At 43.6% G+C, this 14,700-nt stretch overlaps 1 protein-coding gene across 1 annotated transcript in view; it reads right to left on the bottom strand.

The window, feature by feature from the left end:
* pappaa (pregnancy-associated plasma protein A, pappalysin 1a) overlaps positions 1–14,700 on the bottom strand; it is a 281,514-nt gene that overhangs the window by 134,551 nt on the left and 132,263 nt on the right. The window contains exon 14 of the mRNA XM_085965833.1: positions 2,617–2,785. Coding sequence (XP_085821959.1) covers positions 2,617–2,785 — 169 coding nt within the window. The remainder of the gene's footprint in view (positions 1–2,616; positions 2,786–14,700) is intronic.

Below are 14,700 nucleotides of genomic sequence, written 5' to 3'. Positions count from 1 at the left end.
TGCATACAAACATCCAAAATTGACGGGCAGGAAAAGACCAGCCGGTCCATCAAGCCTGCCCATCGGACCATCATGGCTAAACACTTCTTACCACCCACCTCACCCCCACCCCGCCGCCATGTAGTCTCCGGGGAGAGCTGAAAAAACAGGGCCAAGAAGTGGGAAAAAATACTCTGTAAAATTCCTCCCTGATCCCTTCAGGCGATCGAAACCAGTCCATGAGATCAGAAGATCTTAAAGGATTAACTTGAAGTAGTGGTACTCCTTTTCTACTGCAATTATCCAAGTGAATTTTCTCTATGGGCAAGTCGGGTGCTCACCTATCTGCCGATATAAAATGATTAACTGGCCCACTGATTAGACCTGGTAGAAATAAAATACTCTTTTGGAGTTCCACCTGACTAGTATTTTGTAAGTGCAATGATTTTGTGAATTTGGGAGCTTCTTAACTTGGTATTTGCAGTCGATTTTAAATCATTGCTACCAATGCGAACATGCGCAAGGGATGATAGGAAATGTAATTTTATAGTAGTATCCTGTTTTATTTTTTAAAAACCCTCCCAAGTTGATTCTTCCCAGGCTCCCAATCAGACGTCTTAATGTAATATGTGTCTATGACATTTTACACCATTTCTCAGCAATAGTGACGTCAAACTATTTTTCTTCTACCTGAAGTATTTTTGTGAAAGCATTGAGCACGCCACAGTCTCTAAATTGTCAGACTGCTTGTCCGACATCCAGTTCCGGATGAGCAGAAATGTTCTCCAATTAAATATTGGGAAGACCGAAGCCATTGTTTTCAGTCCCTGCCACAAACTCCGTTCCCTAGCCACTGACTCCATCCTTCTCTCTAACATCTGTCTGAGGCTGAATCGCACTGCTCACAACCTTGGTGTCATATTTGACCCTGAAATTAGCTTATGACCACATATCCATAGCATAACTAAGACCGCCTATTTCCACCTCCGTAACATTGCCCGTCTCCGCCCTTGCCTCAGCTCATCCGCTGCTGAAACCCTCATCCATGCCTGTTACCTCTAGACTTGCCTATTCCAATGCACTCCTGGCTGGCCTCCCACATTCTACCCTACGTAAACTTGAGGTTTACTCGAGGTAAACTTGAGGACTGCCCGTGTCCTAACTCGCACAAAGTCCCGTTCACCCATCACCCCTGTGCTCGCTAACCTACATTGGCTTCCCATTAAGCAACGCCTCGATTTCAAAATTCTCATCCTTGTTTTCAAATCCCTCCATGGCCTCGCCCCTCCCTATCTCTGTAATCTCCTTATCTCCAACATCCCCAGCATTGAAGCTTTGACCACGCTCAATCAGCTCCGATGGACGGGTCACATTGTCCGCATGCCCCATATGAGACTCCCAAAACAAGCGCTCTACTCGGAGCTCCGACACGGCAAGAGAGCCCCAGGTGGGCAGAGGAAATGCTTCAAGGACACCCTCAAAGCCTCCTTGAAAAAGTGTAACATCCCCACTGACACCTGGGAATCCCTGGCCCAAGCCGGCACAAAGTGGAGGAGAAGCATCCGGGAAGGCGCCGAACACCTCGAGTCTCTTTGACGGGAGCAAGCGGAAGCCAAGCGCAGGCAGCGCAAGCAGTGCACGTCAACCCAAGCACCCCACCGTCTGCCCCACCTGTGACAGAGACTGTAGGTCCCGCATTGGACTCATCAGTCACCTGCAAACTCATTTTTAATGTGAAAGCAAGTCATCCTCGGTTCCGAGGGACTGCCTAAGAAGAATCTCCTTAAGCCCCACAATCCCCCCGAGATATCTGCGCTCCTCTAATTCTGCCCTCTTGAGCATCCCTGATTAGAATCGCTCAACCTTTGGTGGCTGTGCCTTCTGTTGCCTCGGTCCTAAGCTCTGGAATTCCCTGCCTAAACCTCTCCGCCCCTCTACCTCTCTTTCCTCCTTTAAGACACTCCTTAAAACCTGCCTCTTTGACCAAGCTTTTGGTCGCTTGCCCTAATTTCTCCTTATGTGGCTCGGTGTCAAATTTTTTGTCTTTTAATGCTCCTGTGAAGCACCTTGGGACGTTTTACTACATTAAAGGCGCTATATAAATACAAGTTGCTGTTTTTGAAGACAATACTGGCCGAAATTCTCTTGGAAGAGCAACTGAGCCTGAGTGCCAGACAGGTGACTGGGCTGGAATGGCATCACTCGAGAAGCAACAGAGGAAAGAGACAGTGCTCATCAGTAGGTGTAATGGTTGGTCTAATCCCAGTCAACCTCCTTTTTGCCTCTTAAAACCACACAGTGAAGTTTGAAACATGTACTGTGAGCCAACAAACAACAACTTTGACATAACATCAAAGAATTTACAGCGTTTTCTTACACCCTGGGGCTGTAATCTTCTACTCAATTTCCAGCAGTCATAAACAATGATGTCTATTTAGAAATATTAACGCCAGCTTTAGTGCTCTAAGCCAATGCTGCTACTGCCAATGCTATTCCTTTGATATGTTGAATATATTCTAAAGAAATACAAGACAAAGCATGGCTAGTGTCAACCTGATAGGTTTGTGAAATAGCTGAGTGGAATATTGAAATTCTTTGTTGTTGGCCGTCTCAAAAATATTAAGAGCATAAACTGACCTGACGCTTGGAGGTGTCTTCGTCTCTTCGCAGGTGAAGCACGTAGCCTTGCTTGCAGGACACGGTGCATTGGTCCCCATTGTAGCGCCCAGTTCCGGTACAGTTCAGCACTGCATTTTTGAGGTTGAGCTCTTGACAGTCAGTGGCTTCACAAGAGTAGTGGACACAACTGCAGGAGGGAGGAAATAAATGATGGAAACGTTAGAACTGCTGGAAATTGAGCAGAATATTATAGCCCCAGGATTCATACAGATACATGCAGCAAAATGGCCTTGCTTTTCCTGTTCCTGCCCACCTCAATATGCATTAATAAACCTAAAGTAGGCGCTTTGCTTGTGGTTCAGTTGACAAGTGCATTTGCCTGGAAGCATTGTGGTTTGATCCCCCCCACCTCCACCACAGTCTGTGTTTAGTTGGCTGGGCCAGCGATAGGTACGCTATAAGGGGCCTCAGCCCTTTCAAGCCAAAAGTGCAGGAGTGACCTTGATATTCAAAAAAGCCTCCAAATAATTTAAACAAAACATCTTTTTGTTATAGTTAAACATAGGATAAAACAAGATATCTGTTACATGGTGTACAGAGATGGCTGTCAAGGGTCCAGAATTCAATTATTGAGGATACCAGCTGCCAGCTGTGGTATTTAGATATTTCACAGATGAAATTGACTACAAAAATGATCACCGGTATGCTTTTATCGACACCAACGCCTTGGCTGCCCGTGCTTGCAAACATCGCACCACCACACTTACGTCGCGAATATGCAGTCTCCAGTGAATACAACCGCTACACCAGCAAAGACACGATCCAGGCCGAGTTGAACAACCTACCACCAACCCGTCTCAAATCTAGTAGGCCATTTTGGACCATCGCCGAAGCCCTTCAGCGATCTCCCCTCAGCCTTGATGACCGATGACGAAATGCTTGGAAGAACTGTAGAGGACCCCACAGTACAAACTGAAGGATCAAACCTTTATTGCAAACAGTGGACAACCATCAACTGCCACAGAACTGGTCATGGTAGATGCTGCCACCTTCTCCATAGATGGAAGATTAAAGCATCCCCATCATGCGACTGTGGAGCTCCTGATCAGACCCTGGAGCACATCATTGAGCACTGCCCTCAGAGGAAATTCGCAGGTAGTCTACAAGATATCCACGCTGTTGGCCAACTTAGATATTGACATCTGATTTGCTTTGCTACTACCATACGAAAGAAGACTACAAAAGCAAGGAGCGACAGTGTTGATGAGGTATATTGTCACGTACCCCAGCAACCTGCCGAGAGTCTCGTTCTAGTTTGCCCCAGTCATTGATTTTTAACAATTTTACTATTGTACAATTGTACTATTTATATCCCAGGTGCACAGAATGTCTGAATGTTCAAAATCTTGCAATGCTGAGCTTGAAAATTGGTTGATGAAAGGCAAAGGTCATGAGATACGTTCATTCTCTGTATTTTCAACAAATTGCACATCTATACATCAGAAGGTACAGATCTACACCTGCATCATAGACTTAATGTGCTATGATTTCTGTAGGGTGAACCGACCATTAATTTTCACTGATGAATTTGACTTGCCTCCTCAGAGTAACCTGAGTGAATCTAGCCTCCTCAGTTAACTCATCTAAATCTGTTCCAGTAGTCACCTTGCATGAGCCTGGCTGCTTCTTCCGTCACCTCATCCTAACTTGACCAACTCCTCATAGTCACTTTGCTCAACTCTGACCATCCCCTCACTCACCTTGCCCAACTCTGACCATCCCCTCACTCACTTTGCCCAACTCTGACCATCCCTCACTCACCTTGCCCAACTCTGACCATCCCTCACTCACCTTGCCCAACTCTGACCATCCCCTCGCTCACCTTGCCCAACTCTGACCATCCCCTCACTCACCTTGCCCAACTCTGACCATCCCCTCACTCACCTTGCCCAACTCTGACCATCCCCTCACTCACCTTGCCCAACTCTGACCATCCCCTCTCTCACCTTGCCCAACTCTGACCATCCCCTCGCTCACCTTGCCCAACTCTGACCATCCCCTCACTCACCTTGCCCAACTCTGACCATCCCCTCGCTCACCTTGCCCAAGCCTGGCCATCTCTTCATAATCACCTGTCCAGCTTCTCACAGCGACTTTATCACATTCTGATCGCTTCACAAGCACATCATCCAAACACAGTACTGTTAAATTTCAGGAATGCAAACTGTTGGTGGGGGTAGGGGGGCGTTGGAACACAAGCACCTAATTAATACAAATTACACAGAATAACATTGCTTATGGAGTGAATTCTAAACATGTATATGGTCAGTGGAATCTAAAGCCAATTCGTGACCTTGGTTGTAATGGACACGCAACTGTGGGCTGCACTGTACAACCATGATAGCGCAGAAGACCCTCACCACACTACCAGTTTGCAAGTTGGGTTTGTTGGTCAGAAAATGACTGGCATAAAAATAATATACCACAGCGGAAAACAGTAGGGTAAATTCCCCAATCCTGCTGTCCTGGTGGGGAGCTGTGTTCAGAGGAAGTGCGATTTGGAAATAGGGCGGCTCACTGTGGCCTGGTATCGCTGAACTACTTCATTCAAGCATGGCTCCCCACTGGCACGAGGAATTGATGAATTTATCATCATGCAGTTAGATACAGATCATGAAATAAATATTGGGGTCGATTTTAACTGTTCACACCAGATGAGAAACAAGTGCCAGTGGGTTGGCCAAAGTTACCTTTCCATTAACTCCTTAATTTATTTCCCTCCTGGCAGGAACAGTTAAAATCGACCCCATTGTTTGTGACTTTGAATTCCACTTAATAGGCACAAATTACAGCAAGTCTCTCTGGATAGCAATCGGTCGAATTTTCCTCCCTAACCTAAGGGAGCTCAGGTCAAATGCTGTGCTCCTACATAACTCGGAGCAAACCAGGGATCAAATGTGGGTCCAAATGTCATTTTTTTCAATAGCTCTGTGAGGCTCCCTTTTTCACCTGTGCCAATTGTAAGACTGTAAATTTTCCATTTTAAAAATCCAAATAACCCGTGTGCAATAATTTAACAGCTCTGGATATTGTAAAGTTTACTGTACATTAATATAGTCATCTTTTGAAGAAAGCTGCAAATAATTATTTCTGATAACAAATCCCAAAGGATTTATCCATTTTTCACCCTTGAATCCTTCAAGAGGTTATAAAACTCGCCAAATATTCCAACAGGTCTGCGTTCCTACAGGTCTCTGAAACTAATCCTATCCAATCCCAGAGGATTTTGCAATCAGTTGCCTTATATGAGTTTTTCTCTTTAGTCGTCTACTATTTTCTTCCCTTTTTGTTTATTTTTATTGTAACTTTTCTAACCATGGCCTGTGTAAAATGTGTGTTTATTTAATAGTCCTCCGAGCTTCATCGAGCTCTTTCTACATTTGACCCAGTCACCTATTCTGAACAGTTTTATTGTGCTCACTATGGTCCCAGATGCGTAGAATTTTTTATTTGTTCCAAATTTCCGATGCAAATGGATATCCACCAAATCTAACCATGTTACCAGACCAGCGAGAGTGTCTGCTAGAAAGCTGGAGGATTGAAGAATACAGTCTGAGCAGACAAGAAAAAAGTGGCTGCTCCCTCTGATATTTTGCTATTATTTCCTGCCAATATAAATATTGTGCTGTGAATTAATGTGTTGAGATTTCAGAATTTTGGTCAATTGTACTGGGTAATGCAATAGGCCACGCCACTAGCGGCTTTGAATAAACTGTATAGAACAACTGAAGAGAATTACCACAACAGCTGGCCTTCTGCACACTGCTCAGCTTACAAGAACCCAAACCGTCGCTTGGCCATTCGCTCTCCTGTCAGGACAGTGTTTGCTGATTTTTCACTTTGCACAATCATTTTTATCTCTTTTGTTATTTTAATTGGTCTTTCAATTTTTTTTTCAAGATGGAGCCTTATATATTTATTGTGCCAATCATTAGAAGCGGTGTCTTGTAGGTTGCGCTTTCTTATCCCCAATATCTTTTCAAAATATCAACTTTGTAAAATAAGAGCAAAGAGAATATGATTCAAGAAAAGAGCATTTGGCCCATCAGCCCAGTCATTCCAAGGACTAGGTACAATCTTATCCTGGATTGTTAAGATGTAACCATCTAACCTCCTGAGGGAAACTTCTGTTTGAACACTTTCTGATTGCCAGAAGTAATTAAGCAAAATTATTTATCCACTCTTGCATTTTTATTATTCAGCCCTGAACTGCTCCCCTCTGCAGATAACACCTCCACGCCCCTTTACGAGCACAGGGCTTCTGTGTACCATGTTACATTTCATCATCCATATCTATCTTATAACCTCCAATCTTATTCCCAGTTTCCTGAGACTCCTCTTATTAAAAAAAAACACTTATTTTTCTCCATAATCAACAAAACTGTGAGAATATTCAGTTTGAACTAGGTGATGGCCGAGGTCCATAGTTTGGGATGCTGCTGCGTTTGAAAAGGAAAGAGATGAGGTAAGTTGTGGAGTAGATATTGAGCAATGCCAAGCTGACCCTTTAAAAGTCTATAGCTTGCAAGTGAAAGGGAAGACTGAGGTAAACTAAAGTGTTCCACAGATCTGAGGCCCTCTGAAATAATATATTTAGGATGGGAGAGGGCGCAATATATCTTTATTTCAACACCTGGGCAATGAAGGAGAAAGGAAGGGCTGATACCTGGGATGGCAGGAATGACGTATGAGGAGAGATTGGGTCGATTGGGCTTATACTCGCTAGAGTTTAGAAGAATGAGAGGGGATCTCATTTAAACTTATAAAATTCTAACAGGACTAGACAGACTAGATGCAGGAAGGATGTTCCCGATGGTCGGGGAGTCCAGAACCAGGGGTCACAGTCTAAGGATAAGGGGTAAGCCATTTAGGACAGAGATGAGGAGGAATTTCTTCACCCAGAGAGTGGTGAACCTGTGGAATTCTCTACCACAGAAGGCAGTTGAGGCCAACTTATTAAATATATTCAAGAAGGAGTTAGATATATTTCTTTAGGCTAAAGAGATCAAGGGATATGGGGAGAAAGCAGGGACAGAGTATTGAATCTCATTGAATGGCGGAGCAGGCTCGAGGGGCCGAATGGCCTACTCCTGCTCCTATCTTCTATGTTTCTATGTATAGGATGGCCTAGTGTGAGCTTAGGAGGAACAAAAGACAAAAAATAAGAGGAGCATCGACCATGATAATATCAATAAAATTGAGTACTAACCATAATGACGTATGAGGAGCAGGAATGACGTATGAGGAGAGATTGTGTCGATTGGGCTTATACTCACTGGAGTTTAGAAGATTGAGAGGGGATCTCATCGAAACCTATAAAATTCTGTCAGGCCTGGACAGACTAGATGCTGGAAGGATGTTCCTGATGGTCGGGGAGTCCAGAACCAGGGGTCATAGTCTAAGGATAAGGGGTAGGACATTTATGAGGAGGAATTTCTTCACCCAGAGAGTGGTGAACCTGTGGAATTCTCTGCCACAGAGGGCGGTGGAGGCCAGTTCATTAAATATATTCAAGAAAGAGTTGGATATATTTCTTAAGGCTAAAGGGATCAAGGGATATGGGGAGAAGGCAGGGACAGGGTACTGAATTTGGATGATCAGCCATGAGCTCATTGAATGGCGGAGCAGGCTCGAAGGGCCGAATGGCCTACTCCTGCTCCTATCTCCTATGTTTCTATGTTAATCCTTTTGGTGTGAACACTAGGGTGCTATTATGGAGCTTATTGGCTGATTTAAATAAAGCAATTCAATTGTTAGTCATGAAATTTAGGCAACAAGAAAAGCCACAAATATCTCAAGATCCTCATATCTTATAAATACTGCCTTTCGTAACACTGTGGGAATTATACAAAACAAATAATACAGCAAGCTTGTATAATAAATGTCAACAAAATGCTCCAAGACAGTAAATTCAGAAGACTGCGCATTGCCATTCCCAGAAACATAACACACAGAGCAACATTATGTAGACATGCAGCCAGACAGGCCTCCACAGCAAGATATAACGCTGCTGACAAAAAGCGGTTCATAAATAACAAGAATGAACCACAAAATGAGTGGTAAGTAATAGACTTACAAACTACTACACCAGGCACACTGCTCCAGAAAGGGATGACTGGAATCTTTACACCAGAACCAAAACTAGTGAACTTCTCTCTGGTTCACTGAATAAGAACACTGTTGGTGGGTGTCAAATCACACAGCCTAGGTCCTAGGTTCAATTATCAGTCTGGGCAAAGTTAACAACCAGAACAGCATCCTCATGCCTCTATGGAGTGCCCTGGCAGGTTTAAAAATGATATAGAAATGCGACTTCTTGTATCTTAGCACAGCAACAGGAAGATATTTGAAGTCTGCTAACTTTTAATATAGTATCGAGGGCGCCAGCTCTTCAAAAACATTGCAACTGTTAAATGCAAAGAAGGTAAACTTTTCAATCCACTATATGGACAGGAAAGTTGATTGAGAAGTCAAATTTCCATTTGTTGTAGAGCAACTTATGTGATCAACATCTGTTTCTTTTTTTTTTAAATCCTCCCATCTTTTCCTTTCCTGAAGGTGCTGACTGACACTGAAGTGTTGTACCTGACCCAATTGCCCATTCTTGACCTGTGAGCTAAGACGGTTAGTGTTGGCAGGTTACTCGATGGTGGGTGACCTTACATATAAGCCCAAAACTCATACATGCATTTTACAGCCAGAGTCCCTGGCTAATGTCCATCTGTACCCCTACCCTGCCTGAGGTCAGATCATTCAGCGTACGCAAGGAGTGACCTTGTTGGAGTGTATGGGTCAATTGCAAACTGGGCAGTGCCTTCATCATTTTGAAATTGTTCATCTCCAAAACTCAATGTATGTATATTTTTATTATTATTAGACCAAATGAGTAGGTGCCATAAATCAATCTACAGATTTGGAAATGACTGAAAAACAGGAGTCTACCCCAACTTCAAATACTGAGAACCCTCTCTGGCTTGTTCCTTGTGTTTTCCTGACATCACCAGTGGACTGTGTTTCCTGCATTCTACTGCTGCGCATATTCAATATGTATTAAATTTATTGGAGCAGTAAAGTGAATGTATGGCCCATTCTCTGTTGGCGATCTGGCAATCTTCATGTCCTCCTTGCTACATCGCCAATAGACCGTAAAAGTCTAAATATCTGCTTTAGTGCCATGTAAGATGTGTTTAAGTTGAATTATGCTTGACAGCCATTGTACCCTGAAGACAAGCAGACTTTGAAATGTCCGAGTTGAATTGACCTTGACTATAATGTCCTTCTTGGGAGACACGTAATGCTTGCCAACAAGGTGCAGACTATGGCAAAGTTCCGACACTCATTCCATCGTTCTCATCTCCTGCTGCCTCCCTGGTATTTGTTATTTGGATATTTTTGGGGGGATACTTGTATTGCTTCTGAGCTTTAAAAGGCAAATGTTCTCTTTTTTCGAACACTGGGCTCCTCTTAAGACAGTGCTTGGTCTGCTCTGCTGTAAAAAGGTGCAATCACCTCAGTAGTCAGGGCCAGCCCATTCAAAACAAGCTCTAACATAATGCCACCATGTTAGCCAGCTATGGGCATGATAAAAGTGCCAATTTCGAGGTCTCACTTTGCCAAATAGTTTCACCATAAGGCGCAAGTAGCGATGTGATGATATTTTCTGCTTACTAACAGGTGGCGATGAGAGTGAGTTTTTACAGGTGCTTTGTGCATTGTGAACAAATTCAGGAGGGGTTGCATTGAGTAGCATCTCTGGCAAAATAGTTATTGAATTCAAAAACATACTTATGATTTCTCGAGAAATACTAACTTGAGGAAATCTTGTTTACGATGCCCTTAGCAACCAGAGGAAATTAGCCAGACTGGTAACTCTACCACAGCACAATGGCCGTACTGCTCCAGCCACTTCTGTCACTCACCTTCTTAAAAACCAGATGACACCATAACTGAGAGGTTATAGCTATCAGGAAAGGCTGAACAGACTGGGGCTCTATTCTCTAGAAAGAGAAGGCTCAGGGGTGACCTGATAGAGGTCTTTAAGATTATGAAAGGGTTTGATAGGGTAGATGTAAAGAAAATCATTCCACTTGTGGGGGGAGTCCAAAACTAGGGGCCAATAAACATCAGTCATCAATAAATCCAATCGAGAATTCAGAAGGTAGTTCTTTACTCAGAGTGGTTAGAATGTGGAACTTGCTACCACAAGGAGTAGCTGAGCTGAATAACAGGTGCATTTAAAGGAAAGCTAGATAAACAGTAGTGGGAGAAAGGAATATAAAAATACGCTGGTGAGATGAAAAGGGATGGGAGGAGTCTCGTATGGAACACGGACCAGTTGGGCCGAATGGCCTGTTTCTGTGCTGTCATTTGTATGTAATTTTATGTAAAAACGTAAGCACCCCTTGCCCCCACCTTGGGTGAGCCCTGGGACAGATCGGGAATTATATTCGGACCTTCATTGGTCTGCGCGGCTCACTTCCATACTGTGTAATTAAGCCCTCAGTAAAGTTTATTTCTACTGCCCATGCAGAATACACTGTGACCAAAACAGGGATTTACCAGAGAAAAGGAAAGAAAATTCTTGCAGTGTTGCAGAACAGCTGGGGATATGCAACATAATGCAAAATGCATCCGCCAGCATTTGGTTGTAAACAATGCTATTCCTGGAGTTCTAGCCCACAGCACTGGGCACTTTCACCCTGCACTGCAAATTACAATCGTACATCGATGCAGCAATATTTGAATTCATTTATCCAGTCACCCTAGACTACAATCACATAAGCGCTGCCAAACAGGAAGTTACTTGGCTAAGATATCTGGCAACGTTTGGCAGAGCCAACTTGTTTTTCCTAAATATTAAAGTATTTTTGTAACATTAAGTGCGAGAAATAACTACTTCGAGTGAAACAAGCAGCTGATTAAAGCCAAAAATGAAAATTAAAAAGCAAACTGCTGCTTCTGAATTTTTTTTTCTTGGTAAATTGGTAAGAATATTGTTGGCCTTGTGTCGAACTGCAATCCATGGTGTTGCACTAAGATGTACTGACATCAACCCATGTCTGTCCCAAGTTAGCTTATATCAGCGCTTTGCATGTTACACTTGGCTCAACTCATCAGGACATAGAGGAAAAGAAAAATCAGCTGGGATTCTTGCTCCTAATCATCATCCAGTGACCCCTGCTGGAAAAAGTGGATGTGTGGACATTGGATGAGGACAGGATTTGATTGTCCATGTTGGCCAGGGAGTCCAGAACCAGGGGTCATAGTCTAAGGATAAGTGGTAAGCCATTTAGGACTGAAATGAGGAGGAATTTTTTCACCCAGAGAGTGGTGAACCTGTGGAATTCTCTGCCACAGAGGGCGGTGGAGGCCAGTTCATTAAATATATTCAAGAAGGAGTTGGATATATTTCTTGAGGCTAAAGGGATCAAGGGATATGGGGAGAAGGCAGGGATAGGGTACTGAATTTGGATGATCAGCCATGGATCTCATTGAATGGCGGAGCAGGCTCGAAGGGCCGAATGGCCTACTCCTGCTCCTATCTTCTATGTTTCTATGTTTCTATGCTTACCATAGTCGAATAGCCTGCCAACACTTGCTGTCTAGGCTCAGACAGTAAGGCAGAAATGATGGTCCTTTTGACATCACGCATCAGTCACGATCTTCAGGAAAGAAGGAAAATATTCGTTGTGCCTCCATTTAAGTTTCTTAATCCTCTTGCTTCCTTTTATGCTCTGTCTCTACTGCAGGCAACACTCCATTTGTTGCGAAGGGAGGGGATCACGACAGGCAAACAATCCGCTCCCAGGCCTCTGCCTACTCAATTGTTGAGCTAGGCCTCAAGGAGGCGCTCTCGGGCACTTTGCCACTCTCCGTTCTTACGGAATGCCTGTCCAGTTCTCAGTGCCGTCCGCAATGGTGGTACTGAGGTTACTGCCTTCCCAGACGTGGAATGCCATGAGTAAAACCCACCCCGCCCCGTCACTCTGCGACAAAACACTTAGTTCTACGCTGCCAACAAACAAGAAACCAGTACAATTTTTCGCTGAGCTGCCAAAGACAACAGGATATTGTTTTCAAATTTTGTAATGTGTGACTAAAGACACAAACACCACCCCCCCGGTTTGATGGACCCATTCACAACAGGTTGATGACAATTAAGTCATTACCTGCAATTGGTGGTATGGCTACCCCCATACTTTGAAATAGAGGTACGTAACTCATTTTCACACACGCCACTTGTTCAGATCACTGCTAAAGCGCATCTACGTGAAGCGTGTGTATACAGGTTGAACCCTGGTAATCCGGCACCCTCGGGACCAGGCCGGTGCCGGACCATTGAAAATTCCGAACCACTGAAGGTTAGGTAAATAACACCTAAAATAACAATATTATTAGGTACAATATTATGTTTGTTTATATCGCGGGAAACGGTGGCGCCGCCGAGCGGCTGCTCTGCAAACTAAAGACCGCCGGTTTCAATTCGTGCCAGACCACTGAAGGTGCCGGACCGTCGGGTGCCGGATTACCGGGGTTCAACCTGTACCACTGTCAAAACCCAAATCTAATTACGTCAGTGGGACCAGATGGATTTGTGGTCATTGTGGAGGTGTTTCCACTGTAATGAAATCCTGCCGGATGATTTACTGTATTTAAGCTACAGCTCACTGTGCAACATATTCTCAAGAATATGACCAAACCCTTGACAAGTGAGCAGTTTGGAATAATAAGATCATCTATTGCATCCGAAATCATCCAAGACTTAGACATGGGGATAAAATTAGCCTTTAAACAAACTTAGCGATTTGTCTTACAGTTTTTAATTCTGAGTAAGGTGGCACTGCTCTCGTTCTGAGATCAGTCTCAGCAATGGGGAGTTATCATTCCAGGGTTACTCTGAGGAACAAAATGCTGTTCTCATTCTCTTTACTCTGAGTAAATGTGCCTTTAATTAAGTCACCACGGCACAAACGGGGTGCGCTGTCACAAATTAGTTTTTTTACATCATTTAAGACTATCGGGGAAACTGCAGCTTGAGTATTTATGCCAGAACGGATCTTGTGGCCTTGTCGGCTTGGTTTTGAAGTGAGCTGCTTTCTGTTATCCAGGTGCGAAGTTTCTCTGAACTCTTCCCGCCCCTTTATCCCACCTCAGCAAAAAATTGTGAAATTGTTCCTTTGAGGAGCTTGTGATCGTATCAGAATTGTCTTATTATCACTCCTAGATTAGGACCGTTAAAGGCTTTGCAAAAAGATAGTCGAGTTCTCATTTTCAATGCTAAAGTAAAGGTTGGTCACAATGAGAACATTGTTCTGTTATGTCTCCTTCTTTGGTGTCAATTTTTGTCTGAAAACACTCACGTGGAGCACCTTGGAACATTTTACTATGTTAACAGCGCGTTATAAAGTCAAGTTGTTGTTGTTACTCTGAGTCATTGCAGAATGAGACCAGTTTATCGTTATTCAGAATAGGCTCCGCATGACGATAGCACCCAGTTACTGAGAGTAACCTTGGAATGAGAAAGCTCCCAATTACTCTGAGGAATATCTGAATGAGAACTGCACCCTTTTACTCAGAGTAAAGAGAATGAGAACAGCATTTTGTTCCTCAGAGTAACCCTGGAATGATAACTCCCCATTGCTGAGACTGATCTCAGAACGAGAGCAGTGCCACCTTACTCAGAATTAAAAACTGTAAGACAAATCGCTAAGTTTTTTAAAAGGCTAATTTTATTCCCATGTCTAAGTCTTGGATGATTTAGGATCCAATAGACGATCTTATCGGAGTTTGATTATTCCAAACTGCTCACTTGTTAAGGGTTTTGTCATATTCTTGAGAACCAGTCCAGCTCCAAGTATTGGTTGCTCTAGGCTGGATATAAACAAGCAGCGACTGGCTCAGTGAGAAGGAGGATCTGAGTAGTGCAAAAACAGAACATCCCAAAGGGCTTTCAGTGGGATCCTTTGTTTTGCCACAAGTTGGTTATGGTTATGATGCAGAAGCAAATCACACCATTGAGCCATAAGCAATCTGTACAAATCT

Source organism: Somniosus microcephalus, chromosome 23 (genome assembly GCF_052327205.1).
Source record: "Somniosus microcephalus isolate GS21.2 chromosome 23, FLI_Smic_1.0, whole genome shotgun sequence".
NCBI classification, from domain to species: domain Eukaryota; kingdom Metazoa; phylum Chordata; class Chondrichthyes; order Squaliformes; family Somniosidae; genus Somniosus; species Somniosus microcephalus.
This window is presented reverse-complemented; position numbering and strand designations above follow the sequence as displayed.